Here is an 18,034-nt window from a genome sequence, read left to right on the forward strand (position 1 = left end):
TCTCTTATCTACACGATCTCATGGACAAACAAACACATTTCACACGTCAGTTTAACAGCATTTTTATTTGATTTTTTTATTTCAACGGCATAAAAAAATGCTCATCGAAAATCAAACACTGAGCCATACGACAGCATGTCTCCCCCCTCCATCTTCCTTCCACCTCACCCACTGAAAATATAAACACAGCTAACGTTCCAGGTCATCTTTATTGCAGTCATCCTGCACATATCAGATGTCACATCTCAGGTACCACATTCATTTGATATAGCAATCTGCTGAGAGGTGCCTTCAACAGGACTGCATTAAAAGACAAGGTGGAACGCACCCATGAACAAACATCATACAGGCAACCTGGGATTTTGGCACGTTGATAAAAACATGAATCATTCTAGATCAGCTGCTCATAGAAAAGGAACAAAATAGAATGGATGAACGGACAATTATGGCACCAGAACCCATCCCACAACATCATCTGGGACTCGCAACAAGGCAAGCTGTTTAAAATAACACTGCTAGCAGCTGAGCACAACTTGCAGCATTGAAGATACCAAGTGTAATTTGTAATTTAATTTCAAGCACACACTGGAAAGTAAAGCACATACATATGTCTGCTCATTCAATGCGGTTTGTGTCCCATCTAGAAAAACGGCCATGCAATCTGTTGCGGTGGTGGTGTTCATTCTATTCAGACTATATCTATGTTGTCCGCTTCTCAGGCACAGTGAAATGAAGAGCGGCTATTTGTGGTAAATGAATGACCTGAATGTAACATGACACTGCAAAGAAGACATTGGGCCTGTTCCAAATTTTACCCTATATAGTGCACTACTTTTAACCTGGGCTAATAAGGCTCTGGTCAAAAGCTGTGCACTATGTAGGGAATAGGGGGTCATTTGGGACGTGGATATGTTCTACAGGCACCAGAGTCAGCGCTCATGGCCAAACTGCAGACAGTCTTGCTACGAAACGAATCCTAATAAAACACCGTAAAGGGATGAATATGTTCTCTAAAGAGGTGTGCAGGGAGAGGCGGGGTCTCCTCAGTCGCTTCCTTGATTGGCCAACCGAGCCAAAGTCTCTTCCTTGATTGGCCGCCGGCGGCAGTCTATCCCTCTGATTGGCTCTGAAGCCTTCTTTAAGCATCTTTGGTGGAAGTCGGAACGCGGTGAGCATAGGAGGAGGAGCTTAGCACAGCGCGTGGGCGGGGCCTCATGGCATCAAGAACACAACTCACTCTCTCCCATTCAATCGCTTTGCACAATGAGGCAACAACAAACATCACATGACAATACTACCGTAATGCCCTGTGTTACTTTTGAAACAGTATACAAAATAAAATATTATTTAAATAGGTATAAACATTGCATGAAAAATAGAACCGTATCAAAACAATATGAGTTCACAGTCAGTCCATCCCACCCCACTGCTGCACCCCCAAACCCCTCTCTCACCTCCACCCCTTCCATCCATCCCGCTGTACAACCATAGTTGCAGGGAGGCTAGGGAGTATCCGAACCCACGTCCCCCAGCTCCAGAACCCTCTCCTGGGGTGTCACTGGGACTTTAGCCCCAGGCCGTTGGTGGCGGTACTGTTGGACCCTGTACTGGAGGTAACAGGGTAGGAGTAGGCCTTGCCCAGCACGATGCGGTCCCGGAGCAGCTTGAAGAGGACGTAGTAGTTACAGAACAGGATGAGGCCCAGGGACAGGGTGTGATTCCAGCTCTCAGAGCGGAGCAGGGAGTACAGCTGGTACAGGACTACACTAGACTCGATCCAGATTAACAGGTTCAGGATCCGCAACGGCTTGTGGAAAAGGAACTACAACACAATAAATAATATCACAATTGGTATTTATTTATAAACATGTATTTATAGTTAGACTTGGAAATAAAGTGAAATCTCAAGGCAGTACATGGGCAGGATATAAACACACACAAGAGGTCTAGTAAAGGCAGTGACTCACGTAAAACCGAGCGTGGGAGACGTCCGAGGGCAGGGCCACGTTGTAGGGTCCTACAGCCTTGTACAGGCTACGACTGTGACGTACTAACACCCCCTGGGGCCAGACTGTACTCTCAGACCACCTGCAACACACAATGAAAAGGTGGAGATTGATCCTACAGCCGACAGATCAAATAGAACCCTGCCTAGAAGACCAGACAGCAGAGTCTGGTGGACAGCAGAGTCTGGTGGACAGCAGAGTCTGGTGGACAGCAGAGTCTGGTGGACAGCAGAGTCTGGTGGACAGCAGAGTCTGGTGGACAGCAGAGTCTGGTGGACAGCAGAGTCTGGTGGACAGCAGAGTCTGGTGGACAGCAGAGTCTGGTGGACAGCAGAGTCTGGTGGACAGCAGAGACAGCAGAGTCTGGTGGACAGCAGAGTCTGGTGGACAGCAGAGTCTGGTGGACAGCAGAGTCTGGTGGACAGCAGGGTGGCTAACCCTCTTCCTGGAGACAGCCTCCTTACGCATGGCTTTACTCCATCCCTGCTCTAACGCACCTGGTGGAGTCCTGAAGACCAGTTGATTAGAGTCAGACGTGTTGGAACCAAATCCTGCACATGTCTAGCTCTCCAGGAGAAAAGGTTGGGTTACGTACATACACAAGTGCTGCGGGGCGTTGTTGTAATAGGTGTGTGTGTGTGTGTGTGTGTGTGTGTGGACCACCTAAGCGTGCTGTGGGCCATTGCTGTTGAAGTATGTGTGTGTGTGTGGACCACCTACACGTGCTGTGGCGCGTTGCTGAAGAATCCGTGCTCCAGCTTCTGCCAGCGCCCCAGGTGGGCTGCAGAGCGGTGCAGCAGGTCACAGTAGCTGGGAGGTAACAGCTGGCTCATCAGCATCACAAACGCATTGATCCACACCATGATCAGGTGCTCACAGGACCAGCGCATGTCATAGTACTGGGTACTCTGGAGGGGGAGACAAAACCACGTTTTAGGCTTCAAGGGCCTTGCTTAACACAAACGCAGGAGACAGCACCTAGGATACCTGGAGACTGAAGGAGGAAACTGTGAACGCACAAAGACCCAGGGGAGGGGAGATGAGTACCAGGAGGGTTGACAGTGCCTTGGATAACAGGGAGGGGAGCACCAGGAGGGTTGACAGTTCCTTGGATAACAGGGAGGGGAGCACCAGGAGGGTTGACAGTGCCTTGGATAACAGGGAGGGGAGATGAGTACCAGGAGGGTTGACAGTTCCTTGGATAACAGGGAGGGGAGCACCAGGAGGGTTGACAGTGCCTTGGATAACAGGGAGGGGAGATGAGTACCAGGAGGGTTGACAGTTCCTTGGATAACAGGGAGGGGAGCACCAGGAGGGTTGACAGTTCCTTGGATAACAGGGAGGGGAGATGAGTACCAGGAGGGTTGACAGTTCCTTGGATAACAGGGAGGGGAGCACCAGGAGGGTTGACAGTCCCTTGGATAACAGGGAGGGGAGCACCAGGAGGGTTGACAGTTCCTTGGATAACAGGGAGGGGAGATGAGTACCAGGAGGGTTGACAGTTCCTTGGATAACAGGGAGGGGAGGAAAGCAGCAACCTGCTAGAGGGAGGAAAAGAGAGGAGGAGAAAAAAAGAGAAAGAGAAAAAGAGAGAGAGAGACGTACCTTGATGAAGCAGAGGGGGAGGAAGGCTACGTAGTAAGAGTTAGTACCTTGACGAAGCAGAGGGGGAGGAAGGCTACGTAGTAAGAGTTAGTACCTTAACGAAGCAGAGGGGGAGGAAGGCTACGTAGTAAGAGTTAGTACCTTAACGAAGCAGAGGGGGAGGAAGGCTACGTAGTAAGAGTTAGTACCTTAACGAAGCAGAGGGGGAGGAAGGCTACGTAGTAAGAGTTAGTACCTTAACGAAGCAGAGGGGGAGGAAGGCTACGTAGTAAGAGTTAGTACCTTAACGAAGCAGAGGGGGAGGAAGGCTACGTAGTAAGAGTTAGTACCTTAACGAAGCAGAGGGGGAGGAAGGCTACATAGTAAGAGTTAGTACCTTAACGAAGCAGAGGGGGAGGAAGGCTACGTAGTAAGAGTTAGTACCTTAACGAAGCAGAGGGGGAGGAAGGCTACGTAGTAAGAGTTAGTACCTTAACGAAGCAGAGGAAGGCTACGTAGTAAGAGTTAGTACCTTAACGAAGCAGAGGGGGAGGAAGGCTACGTAGTAAGAGTTAGTACCTTAACGAAGCAGAGGGGGAGGAAGGCTACGTAGTAAGCGCTGAAGAGGGAGTTGAAGAGGACTTCCTTGATGCGACGGTTGAAGTCGCTCCGGAGTTCCTCCACCTCGCTGCGGATGAGTTCTGGAGACGGGGGCTGGGGACAGGTGTGCTGGGGAATGTGGCCTGGAGTGGTAAACTGCTCTCTCAAGTTCTCCCTTAGTAACGCTAGGAAGTCCTTAGGCCTGGAGGGAGAAGAGAGAAGTAAGAATGATCTAGGATCAGTTTTTTCATAATGGAATAAGACTACATGGACAGGGGAGACCAGGGCCCCGTATCCACAAATGATCTCAGAGTAGACAATTGGTGAGAAGTGCTGAGAATATAAATTTTACTCCTACTCTTATGGGTAAAAATAAAAAGCTATGCATGAACCCTCTTTATTAATAAGAGTCACGCCCTAGGCCCCTGTCCACAAAGCATCTCAGAAAAGGTCGTAGGAATCCTGTTAAAACCTGTTTTATGACAAAACTCCCAGCTGAGAGTAGGTTTTAGGATGATGTTAAGATACTGCCCAGCCAAACTCTGAGCCAGGAGGAAAATCAAGTCATGAAAGTTTCTCTCAGATGGTTCTCATGACAGTTTGAGGTACCACAAAGGAAAGATAATGATGACGCTCATTAACCAAGTTGCAAATGATTTGATTTATTAGGATCCCCTATTAGCCAATGGTGACAGCTAGTCTTCCTGGGGTCCAACAAATAATGATACAGTTAAAAACATGAACATATAGAGTGTCTGCATCAACCAGTTCCACATACACGTCAGTACAGACACACAACCAGTAGGTCACATGGGGGAGAGGCGTTGGGCCGTGAGGTGTTGCATTATTTGAAACCAGGTTTGTTGTTTATTTGCTCTATATGAGTGCATCTCACTGCACTGAGAATAGGAAACACTGTCACCACCGATAAATCCACCATAATTGAGAATTTCAATAAGCATTTCTCTACAGCTGGCCATGCTTTCCACCTGGCTACCCCTATCCCTGGCCAACAGCCCTGCACCCCCCACAGCACCCAAGCATCCCCTATTTCTCCTTCACCCAAATACAGATAGCCAATGTTCTGAAAGAGCTGCAAAATCTGGACGCCTACAAATCAGCTGGGCTAGACAATCTGGACTCTCTTTTTCTAAAATGATCCCCTTCAATTTCTGCAACCCCTATTACTAGCCTGTTCAACCTCTCTTTCGTATCGTCTGAGATTCCCAAAGATTGGAAAGCTGCCGGGGTCATCCCCCTCTTCAAAGGGAGACACTGTAGATCAAAACTGTTACAGACCTATATCCATCCTGCCATGCCTTTCTCAAATCTTCGAAAGCCAAGTTAACAAACAGATCACCGACTATTTCGAATCCCACCGTACCGTCGCCGCTATGCAATCTGGTTTCTGAGCTGGTCATGGGTGCACCTCAGCCACGCTCAAGGTCCTAAACAATATCACAACCGCCATCGATAAGAGACTATACTGTAAAGCTGAATTCATCGACCTGGCCAAGGGTTTCGACTCTGTCAATCCCCGCATTCTTATTGGCAGACTCAACAGCCTTGGTTTCTCAATTGACTGCCTCGCCTGGTTCACCAACTACTTCTCAGATAGAGTTCAGTGTGTCAAATCGGAGGGCCTGTTGTCCGGACCTCATGCAGTCTCTATGGGGGTGCCACAGGGTTCAATTTTCGGGCCGACTCTTTTCTCTGTATACATCAATGATGTCGCTCCTGCTGCTGCTGATTCTCTGATCCACCTCTACGCAGACGACACCATTCTGTATACCTCTGGCTCTTCTTTGGACACTGTGTTAACTAACCTCCAGATGAGCTTCAATACCATACAACTCTCCTTCCGTGGCCTCCAACTGCTCTTAAATGCAAGTAAAACTAAATGCATGCGTTTCAACCGATCGCTGCCCACACCTGCCCGCCCATCCAGCAATACTACTCTGGACGGTTCTGACTTAGAATATGTGGACAACTACAAATACCTAGGTGTCTGGTTAGACTGTAAACTCTCCTTCCAGAGTCACATTAAACATCTCCAATTTCATTCGCAACAAAGCATCCTTCACTCACGCTGCCAAACTCACGCTGCCAAACATACCCTCGTAAAACTGACTATCCTACTGATCCTTGACTTCGGCGATGTCATTTACAAAATAGCCTCCAACACTCTACTCAGCAAATTGGATGCAGTCTATCACAGTGCCATCCGTTTTGTCACCAAAGCCCCATATACTACCCACCACTGCGACCTGTATGCTCTCGTTGGCTGGCCCTCGCGTCATATTCGTCGCCAAACCCACTGGCTCCAGGTCATCTATAAGTCTTTGCTAGGTAAAGCCCCGCCTTATCTCAGCTCACTGGTCACCATAGCAGCACCCACCCGTAGCACGCACTCCAGAAGGTATATTTCACTGGTCATCCCCAAAGCCAATTACTCGTTTGGCCGCCTATCCTTCCAGTTCTCCGCTGCCAATGACTGGAACGAATTGCAAAAATCACTGAAGCTGGAGACTCATATTTCCCTCTCGAACTTTAAGCACCAGCTGTCAGAGCAGCTCACAGATCACTGCACCTGTAAATAGCCCATCTGTAAATAGCCCATCCAACTACCTCATCCCCATACTGTTATTTTTTTTTGTTGCTCCTTTGCACCTCAGTATCCCTACTTGCACATTCATCTTCTGCACATCTATCACTCCAGTGTTTAATTGCTAAATTGTAATTATTTCGCCACTATGGCCTATTTATTGCCTTACCTCCCTTATCTTACCTCATTTGCACACACTGTATATAGACTTTTCTATTGTGTTATTGACTGCATGTTTGTTTATTCCATGTGTAACTCTGTGTTGTTGTGTGTGTCACTCATTTACAACTGCCATGTCGCAGTTGTAAATGAGAACTTGTTCTCAACTGGCCTACCTGGTTAAATAAAGGTGAAATAAAAATACAAATGTAAAAAAATTAGATGGGAGTTCCATAAACTCATGGCTCTGTATAATACTGTACGTTTCCTTGAATATGTTCTGGACCTGGGAACTGTGAAAAGACCCCTGGTGGCATGTCTGGTGGGGTAAGAGTGTGTGTCACACGGCGTATCACATTTAACAAACCAAACATTCAAATACTGTTATAGAAGGTAAAGTAAAAACCCAAACCGGTCCGTGCATCAATACCGGTATATAGTAAAATACGGTATACTGCCCAGCCCTAGCAGTCAGTCTTTCCTCAGCTCTTAGCCAAGACAGACTGGCATGCATAGTTTCTACATTATCCCTCTGATTACAATGAAGAGCAAGACGTTCTGCTCTGTTCTGGGCCAGCTGCAGCTTAACTAGGTTTTTCTTTGTAGCACTTGACCACATGACTGGACAATAATCAAGATGAGATAAAACTAGAGCCTGCAGGACTTGCTTTGTGGAGTCAAAAAGCAGAGCATCTCTTTATTACGGCTAAGCTTCTCCCCATCTTTACAACCATTAAATCTATATGTTTTGACCATGACAGTTTACAATCTAAAGTAACAGCAAGTAATTTAATCTCAACTTGTTCAACAGCCACACCATTCATTACCAGATTCAGCTGAGGTCTAGAACTTAGGGAATGATTTATACCAAATACAATGCTCTTAGTTTTAGAGATGTTCAGGACCGGTTTATTACTGGCTACCCATTCCACAACAGACTGCAACTCTTTAAGGGTTTCAGTGACTTCATTAGCTGTGGTTTCTGATGCGGATATGGTTGAATCATCAGCATACATAGACACATATGCTTTGTTTAATGCCAGTGGCAGGTCATTGGTGAAAATAGAAAAGAGTAGAAGTCCTAGAGAGCTGCCCTGCGGTACACGACAATTTAAATGTTTGACATTAGAGAAGCTTCCATTAAAGAAAACCCTCTGAGTTCTATTAGATAGATAGCTCTGAATCCACAATATGGCAGAAGTTGAAAAGCCACAACACACAAGTTCTCAACAACAGGTTATGGTCAATAATATCAAAGGCTGCACTGAAATCTAACAGTAGAGGGCCAACAATCTTACTATTATCAATTTCTTTCAACCAATCAGTCATTTGTGTCAGTGCAGTACATATTGAGTGCCCTTCTCTATAAGCATGCTGAAAGTCTGTTGTTCATTTGTTTACAGAGAAACAGCATTGTATTTGCTCCAAAAACTATTTCCCCAACAGTTTGATAAGAGCTGGCAGCGAGCTGATAGGTCTGCTGTTAGAATCAGTAAAAGCCGCTTTACAAGTCTTGGGCAGCGGAATGACTTTGGCTTCCCTCCAGGCCTGAGGACAAAGACTTTTCTCTAGGCTCAGATTAAAGATATGACAGATAGGATGGTAGCTGACTCTATAGCCACTCCTATGAAGCTTTCCATCTAAGTTGTCAATGCCAGGAGGTTTGTCATTATTGATGGGTAACAATAATTATTCCCCCTCTCCCACACTAACTTCACAAAATTCTAACGTACAATGCTTTTCTTTCATTACTCGTTTTTTAAATGTAAATAATTGGCAACATCCAATGATGGAGAATAATCAATCGCTGTGAATCCAATAGCATGTGTCAGACAACCACAGTGAATGTGACTGGACGTTAAAACATTGATATGATAAAACGTTTGATTTCATTTTCACATGATACGATCACTTCCTTCTCTTAATTGTGGATGAATATGTTGGCAAGCATAACCAGTTAACTAATTCTGATCATGTATGATAATGTTGCATACGATGTTTGAAAGGTCTATAATTCTTTTCCTGAACACAATCAAAAGTTAACATAGGCTCAGATGCCTTCAACTGCCCCACTTATAGCCATGTCCAATTTAGGCACCTTTTTTAACAATGTGATATTGTGCTCCAAAGGGATAACTTGAAATAACATGATGTAGGTTAATGAAATAATCCAAATAAAAATGTGATTATTTATTATATTATGTGAAATAAGCCTCATGTGAAATCACTGTCAAAAATACTGCTGCGTCGCCTCAGTGGAGTGGTCTAAGGCAGTGCTAGCTGTGCCACTAGAGATCCTGGTTCGAGTCCAGGCTCTGTCGCAACCGGCCGCGACCGGGAGACCCATGGGGCGGCGCACAATTGGCCCAGCGTCGCCCGGGTTAGGGGAGGGTTTGGCCGGCAGGGATGTCCTTGTCCCATCGCGTACTAGCAACTCCTGTGGCGGGCCGGGCGCAGTGCACGCTGACCAGGTGTACGGTGTTTCCACCAACACATTGGTGTGGCTGGCTTCCGGGTTAAGTGGGCATTGTGTCAAGAAGCAGTGCGGCTTGGTTGGGTTGTGTTTCGGAGGACGCACGACTCTCAACCTTCACCTCTCCTGAGTCCGTACGGGAGTTGCAGCGATGAGACAAGACTGTAACTACCAATTGGATACCACGAAATTGGGGAGAAAAAGGGGGTAATTTTTGTAATAAAAATGACAAATGAAAATAATGTTGCATTTAAGTCTAGATGTATGGATTTATCTTACAGAAATATTACAACATTCTTTCAACAACTCCAAAGCCATTGCCTGACTATGGTGCAGGTACCACTGACTCACTGCCTTTCTCTATTATCAATAAGTTTGCTTTAAAATAATGATTATAATAATAAAGAAGAAGCCTGCTGGTAACTGTTCATTGATTAGGACAGCTGGTGTCCTGAAGATCTGTCAGCTAGGTAGGACTCTTATGACTAGAGGTTTCATGAATAGCTTGTATTCTCAACCAATTACCAATTTTCTACTCTGAGCCTCTCAGAGGGCCCAGCACTCCTACTGCCATTATTAATACAGGCCCAGAAATAGAACAGGTAAAACCAAGTATTCTTCTGGCTTATTCCGTTTCATTCTTTTTAAATGACACTATTATTGAATTGATCAAAACGTCACATGACAGGAATATCACATTGTTGTCTCTTTGCAGTGTGCTCTCTATGGTACTTCAAATGCCCACCATTTAGGTGGGGTGGCAGCTAAAAAGACCATTAACTAAACTCACAATCAAACAGAGGAATCTGTCCCAGGCTGTGAGAGGGGAAATCAAGAACAGTTCCTGACTGCCTCTGATTCCAACCACCTCACAGGGAACTTTTATTGCCAGTTTTTAAGTCAATGTTCTGTCCCCCACTCTGACCAGAAGGGCGTGTTTGTTCTGTCCCCCACTCTGACCAGAAGGGCGTGTTTGTTCTGTCCCCCACTCTGACCAGAAGGGGGTGTTTGTTCTGTCCCCCACTCTGACCAGAAGGGCGTGTTTGTTCTGTCCCCCACTCTGACCAGAAGGGGGTGTTTGTTCTGTCCCCCACTCTGACCAGAAGGGCGTGTTTGTTCTGTCCCCCACTCTGACCAGAAGGGCGTGTTTGTTCTGTCCCCCACTCTGACCAGAAGGGGGTGTTTGTTCTGTCCCCCACTCTGACCAGAAGGGCGTGTTTGTTCTGTCCCCCACTCTGACCAGAAGGGCGTGTTTGTTCTGTCCCCCACTCTGACCAGAAGGGGGTGTTTGTTCTGTCCCCCACTCTGACCAGAAGGGCGTGTTTGTTCTGTCCCCCACTCTGACCAGAAGGGCGTGTTTGTTCTGTCCCCCACTCTGACCAGAAGGGCGTGTTTGTTCTGTCCCCCACTCTGACCAGAAGGGCGTGTTTGTTCTGTCCCCCACTCTGACCAGAAGGGCGTGTTTGTTCTGTCCCCCACTCTGACCAGAAGGGCGTGTTTGTTCTGTCCCCCACTCTGACCAGAAGGGCGTGTTTGTTCTGTCCCCCACTCTGACCAGAAGGGCGTGTTTGTTCTGTCCCCCACTCTGACCAGAAGGGCGTGTTTGTTCTGTCCCCCACTCTGACCAGAAGGGCGTGTTTGTTCTGTCCCCCACTCTGACCAGAAGGGCGTGTTTGTTCTGTCCCCCACTCTGACCAGAAGGGCGTGTTTGTTCTGTCCCCCACTCTGACCAGAAGGGCGTGTTTGTTCTGTCCCCCACTCTGACCAGAAGGGTGTGTTTGGCTGGGGGAGAGAACATTGAAGTCTGTTGTTTATTTGTTTACCTGAATATGGGGAGCGTGTGTGTTTATGAGAGTGTTTACCTGAAGAAGGGCCCGTGGGACAGGTCCTGGTCTGAGTAACCACAGTCTGAAGGCACTGGCTGAGCCCTACTCTCCTGATGGAAGCAACACAGGGGAACATACACCCCAAACCTGACACACAGAGAGGGGGAAGAGGAAGAGAAAGGACAACAGGAAATAAAGAACCATGTGTTAGATCAACTAGATAATGGAGAACGTGACACTGTGATCAACTAGATAATGGTGAACAATAAAACACCCTACACTACTTCCCAGTACACACACACCATCTCTGAATAACAATAACACACACACTACTTCCCAGTACACACACACCATCTCTGAATAACAATAACACACACACACTACTTCCCAGTACACACACACCATCTCTGAATAACAATAACACACACACACTACTTCCCAGTACACACACACCATCTCTGAATAACAATAACACACACACACACTACTTCCCAGTACACACACACCATCTCTGAATAACAATAACACACACTACTTCCCAGTACACACACACCATCTCTGAATAACAATAACACACACTACTTCCCAGTACACACACACCATCTCTGAATAACAATAACACACACACACACTACTTCCCAGTACACACACACCATCTCTGAATAACAATAACACACACTACTTCCCAGTACACACACCATCTCTGAATCAAACCACTACAGTTGCATCTACAGAGCTATACTGACACATCAACTGTAGAGCTGCTGTCATACAGTAAGTAGTCTGAAACCTGTGGTAACTCCTCTCTCTGAACACAGACACTCACGGGTATCCAAGGAAGAGCAGGTTGAGCACCGAGTGGTTCTTGAACAGGTTGACCAGGGTCCAACAGAGAACCCAGCCACACAGAGTGAGGAGGCTGAGCCGTGCTGCGATCAGAACCACGTACCGCACCAAGGAACATGGACTGGTCTGAGACGCCTGGGACACACACACACACACACACACACACACACACACACACACACACACACACACACACACACACACACACACACACACACACACACACACACACACACACAGGTTAGAGGTTACACAAACACAATCCACCGACAGACAGCACAATCAACCACAATGCATTGCTACACACTATGTTCTTAACTCGGACATAACAAGACTACAATCCTCACTGTAAAGCCGACAAGCCAGTCAAACACACACACAACCCTGGCCAGAGTCCAGACAACAATACTAAGCCAGTCACACACACACACAACCCTGGCCAGAGTCCAGACAACAATACTAAGCCAGTCACACACACACACAACCCTGGCCAGAGTCCAGACAACAATACTAAGCCAGTCACACACACACAACCCTGGCCAGAGTCCAGACAACAATACTAAGCCAGTCACACACACACAACCCTGGCCAGAGTCCAGACAACAATACTAAGCCAGTCACACACACACACAACCCTGGCCAGAGTCCAGACAACAATACTAAGCCAGTCACACACACACACAACCCTGGCCAGAGTCCAGACAACAATACTAAGCCAGTCACACACACACACAACCCTGGCCAGAGTCCAGACAACAATACTAAGCCAGTCACACACACACACAACCCTGGCCAGAGTCCAGACAACAATACTAAGCCAGTCACACACTAACGATGCAACTAGGAGGATCAGCGTAGGCCTAAATACTGGAAACATGTTCACTCCCATCTCTGCTACTACACCACTAAACATGATGCAACCAGTTTAGAAACAGACTATTTATCTGCCTATTCTGCAGATAAAGTTGAGGACGGGAGAGATAGAGGTAGAAAGAGAGAGAGAGAGATAGAGGTAGAAAGAGAGAGAGAGAGATAAAGAGAGAGGTAGAGAGAGGTAGAAAGAGAGAAGATGAGAGGTACAGCGATAAAGAGGTAGAAAGAGAGAAGATGAGGGGTAGAGCGATAAAGAGAGGTAGAAAGAGAGAAGATGAGAGGTAGAGATAAAGAGAGAGGTAGAGAGAGATATAGAATGAGAGATACCTCTGACACTATAGTCCACACCAGTCTCCTGGCCAGCATCACTGTGATGAAGATAGCCAGGTGGTAGTCCATCAGATGGAAGTTCTGCAGAGAGGAGGCAACAAACGGACTGAAGGGGTGTGAACTCACCAGAGTTATAGGCATCTCTCTCTGTGTGTGTGTGTGTGTGTTCACTACTACTCACCAGAGAGGTGGAGGCAGCAGGGTGACTATAAGGGTACCACCACACAGTCCTGTAGATATTAATATACTGAACAAACAGCGCCACCAGCAGGTAGAGGAAGAGCAGGAACTCAAACAGCAGGCTGCTGTCCAATGGGAGGTCAGGGATCCGGTAGTGACGGACGGGTTCCGGCGTGATGAGGGCCGAGAGGGGCGGGGCAGAGAGACCCACACAGTTACTGCTCCTGGAGGGAGGGGGGCATAGAGAGAAGCTGGGGTTACTGGTGTGTTGTGGTTCTGGAGGGAGGGGGGCATAGAGAGAAGCTGGGGTTACTGGTGTGTTGTGGTTCTGGAGGGAGGGGGGCATAGAGAGAAGCTGGGGTTACTGGTGTGTTGTGGTTCTGGAGCAGCCTTGAGCTTGAGTGTTATAGCGTGCTGAGCATCCGAGTCCGCCAGACGACTCCCCGGAGAATGAGTCCGCCAGACGACTCCCCGGAGAATGAGTCCGCCAGACGACTCCCCGGAGAATGAGTCCGCCAGACGACTCCCCGGAGAATGAGTCCGCCAGACGACTCCCCGGAGAATGAGTCCGCCAGACGACTCCCCGGAGAATGAGTCCGCCAGACTACTCCCCGGAGAATGAGTCCGCCAGACTACTCCCCGGAGAATGAGTCCGCCAGACTACTCCCCGGAGAATGAGTCCGCCAGACTACTCCCCGGAGAATGAGTCCGCCAGACTACTACTGGAGAATGAGTCCGCCAGACTACTACTGGAGAATGAGTCCGCCAGACTACTACTGGAGAATGAGTCCGCCAGACTACTCCCCGGAGAATGAGTCCGCCAGACTACTACTGGAGAATGAGTCCGCCAGACGACTCCCCGGAGAATGAGTCCGCCAGACTACTCCCCGGAGAATGAGTCCGCCAGACTACTACTGGAGAATGAGTCCGCCAGACTACTACTGGAGAATGCAGGAATGTGATTAACAGCGAGGGAAAGGAGAACATGTTGTGGCGAGAAAAGAACAGAACAATGGAAGTGAAATGATCTCTATGCCTCTTCCTCATCGATGTTGATCTGAGCTGGCATACCTTCCTCCTCCTCAGTGTTGATCTGAGCTGGCATACCTTCTTCCTCCTCAGTATTGATCTGAGCTGGCATACCTTCTTCCTCCTCAGTGTTGATCTGAGCTGGCATACCTTCCTCCTCCTCAGTGTTGATCTGAGCTGGCATACCTTCTTCCTCCTCAGTGTTGATCTGAGCTGGCATACCTTCTTCCTCCTCAGTGTTGATCTGAGCTGGCATACCTTCTTCCTCCTCAGTATTGATCTGAGCTGGCATACCTTCCTCCTCCTCAGTGTTGATCTGAGCTGGCATACCTTCCTCCTCCTCAGTGTTGATCTGAGATGGCATACCTTCCTCCTCCTCAGTGTTGATCTGAGCTGGCATACCTTCTTCCTCCTCAGAGGGGTGGTATTAATAATCTGACTAATCATCTATTTGACTAACACTGATTATGTTAGAATATTAAATCACAGTCAGGACAGGAAGGAAGAAGCTATGACCGTCTCATGGTAGATGCAGACAGTAACATTTTAAAAACAGAATGTGTGATCATATAGCCTAGGCCTACACATTTAACTTCCCATAAGGCTTGGCTGAATAAATCCTGTCGGCCTGTTTGTGTTTGGTGGGGTAGGAGGGTTAGGTCTGCTTGTTGTAGTACACTACTTTACCCCATCTGTGTGTTAGGGGTGTTGACAGTATCTGTGTTCGTTTCCTAACCTGTTTCTGAGTCCGTTGCTGTTGCTGAGGCTGCCCCCCACCAGAGTCTGTAGGGAGGGCAGAGCAGAGCGGCTCAGCTGTTGTCTACTTGGCCCCCTGCGGCCCCCGGGCATGGCCAGGCACCACCTCAACACCCCCTGCTACTGCCTCTCCACCTAGACCCAGAGACCAGCACCACCTCACAGCCCGGCCCAACACAGCCAGGCCACTGGAGAGACAGAGAGAGGAAACAACGTCAGGGTCATGTTCATTAGGCACAACACGTTGGAAAACAGAGTCAAACAGGGAGGTAGAATACTATCTGAACTTGTGCACATTGCAACCCATTTTGTTATGGTGTGTGCTCTAATGAACACAACCCAGGTGCAATGAAGAACAGTCCCAATAGAGGACAGAATGTGTACACACAAGTTGCAGATAGACGTCTCCTGAAAAAAACATGCCATGAATGAGTCGCTACTCTACTCATCTTAGTGGCACGTAGGATGATATGACGTAGGATAAACAATGTATTTCTGTCTAAACCTTCCAGAACATGGTGTCCTACTGAACGCAGCCCTGGGGAAGATGGTGCCAAAAAAAAGGCAGGACTAGGACAGAGTCAATAGAACAGAGGTAGGTGAATAGGTCCTGGGCTAGGTTACTGGTAGGACAACATCACCATAGTCAAGCACCCAGGGTCATGCAACATTACATAAGACGACATCCTCAGACTGATAACAGACAGGCATCACACAGGCAGACAGGCATCCCACACAGACAGACAGGCATCCCACACAGACAGACAGGCATCCCACACAGACAGACAGGCATCCCACACAGACAGAAAGGCATCCCACACAGACAGAAAGGCATCCCACACAGACAGAAAGGCATCCCACACAGACAGACACAGACAGGCATCACAGAGAGACAGAGAGACAGACAGGCATCACCCACACACAGACAGACAGGCATCACCCACACACAGACAGACAGGCATCACCCACAGACAGACAGGCATCGAATGCATGTACAAGCACACAGTCATCAAACACACTTAACAATGGCAGCCAGGTGAGAGACAACAACCGTAGCTACTGTAGATGCCACGGTTATAGAACAAGAGATAAGCAAACCAGGTTATCGCAATTACCTTTGTCTCTGTGTGTGTGTGTGTGTGTGTGTGTGTGTGTGTGTGTGTGTGTGTGTGTGTGTGTGTGTGTGTGTGTGTGTGTGTGTGAGATAATTGAGGAGCTTCCTAGTGGCTGTACATAGGCTAATGTATAGTTTGCTGGAACAATCCACACACAGCCATTCCATTAAGGGAGACTGAACAGAAAGGAGGGAGAGACAGACAGACAATGCCCACAACCACAACACAAAGGTAGCTGGCTAGTTCAGTACACTATAACCTTGACTACTGGAGGAGCAGGGAAGGGATGCAAAGGTGCCAGTCAACTTAGACTAGCTAGGCTGTCCTTCCATGTACTAATGTTTCTGGTGATGAGTGATAATGGCTATAAAAACATTAACTTATCCATGCTCGCATCAGATCAGAGTAGCCTATCTGCCAACATAGCTAGCTACTGTTCTCAGGCAACACTTTCTTAAGCATGACTGTAGTGTTGTATCGAAACTGAAGTTTTTCAACAGCAAAATGCGGAAACTGCCCAGATCAGAAGGCATGCGCAATAAAGTAACGGCTTTATGACAGTTCGTGATCAACTGGCTGATAGAATGGAAACTGTTACAATATTATAGGAACTGTTACACAAGTCTGACACTTGTATTGAGAGTGCAATATTCCCAATGGCTGAACATCGAATTTCTAACTACTTTATAACTAGCTGAACATTCAAGAAGATGAAACATTCTCATAGAAGTTGAAAAGTTGTATTTTCAAGACACGTAGCTAACGTTAGCTAGCTAAACACACATTGTACTTACTACACATTTAACTAGATATGTATAAGCAATTTGTAACTAGCTAGTCATTTCCAGTAACATTGTCAAGCTACCTAACGAACGGTGCTAGCTAGCTTTTTGTGTTATTGGACATGATCGAACTGTTATGTGTTATTATAGAGGAGAAACGAGACAATTTCCAGGATTCATCATTTCAAATGGGGAAGTTAGCTAGCCTAGATAGCTACATTATGTTTCATTTGATGCACTGTATACAAAAACAGCTAGCTAATTAGCTACTCGTGCAGGAATTAAACAGAATACTCACACAACATTGACAAAAAGCGGATGGTGTGGACACGGATGCATCAGTCAATTGTGGGTTGACAAGCCGAGACAGGAGCGAACATTTCTCTCGTCTTAAAAGGGAATATATTCATAGGCTTTAGCGGACGGGGGATGTGTGCTACTTATAAACACACAGAACGTTATATCGGTTTACCTCCAACAACAAACATACGGTTAAAAACGCGTCTGTTTGCAGTGCAACAGTAGCTAGCTACAGTCACCAGTAGCACACAGAGACCGACGTGGCAAAGCGATGCCTGTTTGGACAAAACGTCATCATTCATGCGACGTGTTCTTCAGCCACGCAGCCGCACACGAATTTGGTGACGAAGATTTACACTAATTGTACAATCCTCTTGCAAAGCAGTGGCTTTTCAAGTAAACATTTTCAACACAGGGTAAAATAAAAAATATGCATTTAATTCCTGCTAACTTTGTTATGTTGAATACATTATCACAAGCGAGTATGACATCCCATGGCACATATCTTATATGGATGGCATTTGACCCTGAATGTAATTTCACTCAAATAAATTCTGTCAATTTGTCTTT

The 18,034-nt window shown here is 47.1% G+C and overlaps 1 protein-coding gene across 2 annotated transcripts; it reads right to left on the bottom strand.

The window, feature by feature from the left end:
* Positions 1–46: 46 nt before the first annotated feature.
* LOC106595138 (transmembrane protein 39A) lies at positions 47–17,789 on the bottom strand. Of its 2 annotated transcripts, XM_045699489.2 has the most exons (10): positions 17,463–17,784; positions 15,248–15,455; positions 13,484–13,706; positions 13,300–13,383; positions 12,080–12,234; positions 11,290–11,400; positions 4,170–4,392; positions 2,727–2,914; positions 1,968–2,088; positions 47–1,822 (listed from the first exon to the last, which is right to left on the bottom strand). In XM_045699489.2, exons 2-10 carry the CDS (start codon positions 15,358–15,360, stop codon positions 1,556–1,558), a joined length of 1,485 nt encoding a protein of 494 aa, XP_045555445.1. In that variant the 5' UTR covers positions 15,361–15,455; positions 17,463–17,784; the 3' UTR covers positions 47–1,555. The 2 variants fall into 2 exon arrangements, with proteins under 2 accessions (XP_045555445.1, XP_082819840.1); XM_082963714.1 differs by lacking the exon at positions 15,248–15,455 and having other exon boundaries at positions 17,463–17,789.
* Positions 17,790–18,034: the final 245 nt, after the last annotated feature.

The sequence above is a fragment of the Salmo salar genome, chromosome 17, assembly GCF_965601325.2.
Source record: "Salmo salar chromosome 17, fSalSal1, whole genome shotgun sequence".
Taxonomy (NCBI): Eukaryota; Metazoa; Chordata; class Actinopteri; order Salmoniformes; family Salmonidae; genus Salmo; species Salmo salar.

Excerpts from the sequence above, each read along its gene's own strand:
- LOC106595138 (XM_045699489.2), bottom strand. The coding sequence starts at position 15,360 with ATGCCCGGGGGCCGCAGGGGGCCAAGTAGACAACAGCTGAGCCGCTCT. Across the intron at positions 12,235-13,299 it reads TGTGGACTATAGTGTCAGAG|GCGTCTCAGACCAGTCCATG; the intron begins GTATCTCTCATT and ends TGTGTGTCCCAG. Across the intron at positions 11,401-12,079 it reads CTGCTCTTCCTTGGATACCC|GTTTGGGGTGTATGTTCCCC; the intron begins GTGAGTGTCTGT and ends TCTGTGTGTCAG.